The 3,966-nt window shown below is 61.9% G+C and overlaps 2 protein-coding genes across 2 annotated transcripts in view; one reads left to right on the top strand and one right to left on the bottom strand.

Moving 5' to 3' along the window:
• Nucleotides 1-74, top strand: part of NUMA1 (nuclear mitotic apparatus protein 1) — an 18,003-nt gene extending 17,929 nt beyond the window's left edge. Inside the window, 1 exon segment of the mRNA XM_029961456.1 lies at nucleotides 45-74. Within this exon segment, the coding sequence (XP_029817316.1) occupies nucleotides 45-74 (30 nt within the window).
• A 239-nt stretch (nucleotides 75-313) lies between these two features.
• Nucleotides 314-3,822, bottom strand: XRCC1 (X-ray repair cross complementing 1). The gene is made up of 9 exons (XM_029961455.1): nucleotides 3,664-3,822; nucleotides 3,242-3,380; nucleotides 2,998-3,153; nucleotides 2,560-2,717; nucleotides 2,303-2,379; nucleotides 1,995-2,173; nucleotides 1,287-1,368; nucleotides 1,001-1,140; nucleotides 314-758 (listed from the first exon to the last, which is right to left on the bottom strand). The coding sequence occupies exons 1-9, from the start codon at nucleotides 3,706-3,708 to the stop codon at nucleotides 565-567; spliced, it is 1,170 nt and encodes a 389-aa protein (XP_029817315.1). The 5' UTR covers nucleotides 3,709-3,822; the 3' UTR covers nucleotides 314-564.
• Between the last annotated feature and the right edge of the window lie 144 nt (nucleotides 3,823-3,966).

Raw genomic sequence — 3,966 nt, 5'->3', positions numbered from 1 at the left:
CTCCCCCTGTGTGGGACTCCCCACCTGCCCCTGCCCTCCTGCAGCTCCCAGGGAAGCCGAGGCAACATTTTTAAATGTTTCTACTTGTAAATAAATTGTATTTTTCTCCTGCTTTAGGGGTACTGGCTTCCTCCTCCCCTGGGCCACACGTGCTGGAACTCCAGGTGGGGCTTGAAGGGAGGAAAAGTGTGACCTCCTCCTTGTCCCCTCACTGTCCCCACCAGCTGCACAGCGTGCCCCAAGGCAGAATGCTCACCCAGGGAACCTGCTGTGGCACTGGGCAGTCACAGAGCATTTCTCTCTCCCCTCCTTCTTTCCTTTAATTTATTCTTCTCCAGCAGCAACTCCTGCCATTACAGTGTTTCAGGCCCCTTAAGCCACCGCCCCCCAAACCCGGCCAAGGGGCTGGAAACACCTTCTCCATCCGCCCCACCAGTCTTGCCACAAACGTCCTGGGGCTGCTGCGTCTCTGCCCCCTCGCTCCTTGCACCACAGCTGGGTCCAGCACTGTGGCTTCAGCCCCCGGGGGGTGGTGACACAGGGTTTGTCCCCAGCTCCGCTGTCCTACTGCAGGTGGTGGGATGAGGACAGCATCTCACCACAGGTGCTGGCATGCTGCTCCACCTCTGCCATGCTGAAAGGCAGCTGGCAAATGGGACAGGACACCCAGGTGTCAGGGGACAAGGAGGGCCAGGCTGCAGTGGGCTCTTCCCCGCAGTGGGAGGCGTGCGTGGGGAGCACATCCAGGAGGAAGCGGCCTGTGGAAAGGAGAGGTGATGTGGTTGTCAGAGGCTCACTGGTGTTGGGATGACACGGGGTTTGGGCTGACACCCTCCCTGAGGGTTCTTATGGCAGAGATAGACTGGGATGCACTGTGGTGTCACCAGGCTGGTGCCCTGGCACCAGCAGGAGGTGTCTCAGCTATGGAACTGCCACTGCTGTCCCCATTTGCTGCTTGGTGTCCCCTCGCCACCAGAGGACACCCCTTCCAAGCACCCACCTGAGCAGATGGGGCAGACGCCCGTCTCCCTGTCACCGCTGGCCTGTCTCCTGCCCCTCCTCTTGGCCCGTCTCTCTCGGTGGCCGTGGGTTTGGGCTCTTCCTCTGACCATGGGTGGCCTTGAGGCAGCAGCTGGAGCCCTGCAGAGTGGTCATACCCTGAAGGCACCTTGTGCCACATTCTGCCAGCCCAAAGGAGTGAAGGGCTGGACCCAGAGCTCTCTGGGACTGGGAGTGGTAAATCACCAGGGCGAGGGCAGGAGGAAAACAGTGAGCTGAGGGATTACCTGCCATCAGGGCTGGGAGCGCGGCACCTGTCTGGCTGCTTGCAGGTGCTTGGGGAGGCTGCAGGGATGTCCTGTGCAGAGCCTGGGAAACAGCAAGTGGGCAGGAACCATGGAGACACAGGATGGTTTGGGTTGGAAGAGACCTTAAAGTTCATGTTGTCCCAACCCACTGCCATGGGCAGGGACACCTTCCACTGGAACAGGTTGCTCCAGGCCCCATCCAACCTGGCCTTGAGCACTTCCAGGGACAGGGAGTCCACAGATTCTCTGGGCAACCTGTGCCAGGGCCTCCCCACCCTCACAGGGAAGAATTTCCTCCCAATATCCAATCTAGCAGTGTCCTCTGTCAGTGTGAAGGCATTCCCCCTTCTCCTACCATTCTAGGCCTTTGTCCCAAGTCCCTCTCCAGCTCTTTAGGCCCTTTAGGCCCTGGAAGGGCCTCTCAGTTCTCAGAGCTCTCTCTTCTCCAGGTTGAACACCCCCAGCTCTCTCAGCCTGGCTCCATAGGAGATGTGCTCCAGACCATGGAACACCTCTGTGGCCCCCTCGACTCATTCCAGCAACTCTATGTCCTTCTGATGTTGGGGGCCCCAGAGCTGGAGGCAGCACTGCAGAGGCAGAGCGGAGCAGAGGGGCAGAACCCCACCTTGCACCCTGCTGCCCACAGTGCTGGGGATGCAGCCCAGGACCCAGTTGTTACAGGCTCACCCTCTGGCACCACGGGATGTCCCAGGTCTGGCAGCTCTGGGTCACCCCCCGGCCTCGGCGCCCGACTCCGCGCTGCCAACAGCACCATCCGGGCCGGGCGGCTGAGGCAGGCCGGGCTCCCAGCACCCCCTTCCAGCTGCCACAGGCGGCTCCTCAGCTGCTCCTCTGCGCTGGATCTCCTGGGGACAGGGAGGGTCAGGCTCGCAGGAGGGGACAGCCAGGGCTCTGGGCTCCGAGGCAGCACCTCGAGGAGCTCCAGGCCCCGCTGCACAGGGAGAGGATGGGATGGATCAGACCAGGCTTCTTACGAGTGCGGTTTGGGAAAAAACGTCTGGTGGAAGTCAGGGCTGGAGCACCAGGGGCTGTCTGAGGGCTCAGCGTCCTCCTGTGGGACAAGGGGACAGCCCAGGCAATCAAGCAGGAACCTTCTGCCCACTATCTTGGCACAGCCCCTGGTTCAGCCCGGTGAGCATTCTCCTGTGCTCTCCAAGTGGCACCTGTGGAGGAGCTGCCCCATCCCCACAGCCTCCCCATGGACACGCATGGAGGTGTGAGAGGCACCTACCAGGCCCAGGGGTGGCCGGGGGGGCTCAGGCTCCTGCTCCTGTGGCGTGCGCAGGCGGATGAAGGAGAGCCCGAAGCGGCTGCGCGGGCTGAAGGGCTGGCTGCAGGTGAGCCGCAGGCGGTCCCAGTGCTGCCCTACCGCCGGCACCAGGAAGTCTGCTGTGGGGGAGAGCACCTGGGGTGGAGGGGACGCAGCAGGGACCACTGTCCTGGCACACCCAGGAAACAGCAACAACTGGGAGATTACGGGCACAAGCAAGGCTGGGGTAGGGGAGCAGAGCTGGTATGGCTCTCCCAAGGACAACCATGACCCCTGGTCTACCTGTCCCCTTCGGCCCCCCCCCAGCCCCTCATCCTGCCCCTTTGCCAACCCCATAGCCAGCCCACCACCAGGGCCATAGCTCTTCCCTGTGCCTTTTTCCTTCGGATCGATCTTTACCTTCCTTAAACATCCGGACCCCGCAGCGATTCCGGCCCAGCTTTGAGTCGTCCGGTGTCATCAGCGTGACGGTGGGCACCAAGGTGAGGTAGGGTTGGTCACGTGGCCACGAGGAACGTCCCACCTCGATCTGCAGGAAGGCGCAGCCGTAGTTCCCTGGGGAACAGTGGGAAGCACGGGGGTTCAGAGCTGCTGAGCCCATGGGGGGCACAGCCCTGCCTCCTGCACGGGGACGGGGAAGTACCAATGTCCACGTAGCCGATGGGACTGGCTCTTTCCAGCTGCAGCTCCACGCTCAGCCGTGTGCTGCGGTCCTGGGGGCAGGCGAGCCAGGGCCGGACACTGCCCTCACTCAGCAGGTTCTCTGCCGGGTACTTGGGGTCCTGCACACAAAGCAGGGACATGAAGTGGCTCCCTCCCTGAATGCCTTCTCCTCCGGCTCCAGCTCGCTCTGGGCCCAGGAGAGAAGCAGGGAATTCCCTGGTAACCCAAGGAACAACACCCTGCTTTGAGAATTGCCTGAAATTCCTGCCCTTCAGCCCCACTTAGTGCCCTGCAGCCTAACAAGGAAAGCTGGTGCTGCACCCTGTCGCACCCTCACCTGCCTCTTCAGAGAACCCAACAGCTCAGGGGGAACGAGCCCCCCTGGAGGAAACCCCCAGGTACCTGTGAGGAGAAGGACACCACGTAGCTGATTTTAACTGGAGCCATTCGGGAAGCTCTAGAGTCAGTGTCCTGCTAGGACACACATTCCCCTCAGATCCCTCCAGTGCCTAGTGGGGAAAGAAGACAGGTCTGTGATGGGCTCGGGTGTCTCCCAGCTCTGGCACTATTCAGCAGCTCCCAGCCTCAGCCCACAAGCCCTCAGCAGTTCCAGTGTGCCCCAGTCCCATCTCACTGCCTCAGTGCCCCCCAGACCCGCCCCACCACAGCAGTAACCCCTACATCTGGCTCACAACCCCCCGTCCC

The sequence above is a fragment of the Manacus vitellinus genome, unplaced genomic scaffold (assembly GCF_001715985.3).
Source record: "Manacus vitellinus isolate BGI_N305 unplaced genomic scaffold, ASM171598v3 scaffold_35_pilon, whole genome shotgun sequence".
NCBI lineage: Eukaryota > Metazoa > Chordata > Aves > Passeriformes > Pipridae > Manacus > Manacus vitellinus.
Note: the sequence above shows the minus strand (reverse complement) of the source record. Positions and strands in the feature narration are given on the sequence as shown.

Bases quoted from the DNA above. Each gene is read 5' to 3' on its own strand.
- XRCC1 (XM_029961455.1), bottom strand. From the start codon at position 3,708: ATGGCTCCAGTTAAAATCAGCTACGTGGTGTCCTTCTCCTCACAG. The intron at 1,141-1,286 runs GTAATCCCTCAG...ACCACTCTGCAG, and splicing joins GCTCCCAGCCCTGATGGCAG to GGCTCCAGCTGCTGCCTCAA. The intron at 759-1,000 runs GTGGGTGCTTGG...TCCTTTCCACAG, and splicing joins CGTCTGCCCCATCTGCTCAG to GCCGCTTCCTCCTGGATGTG.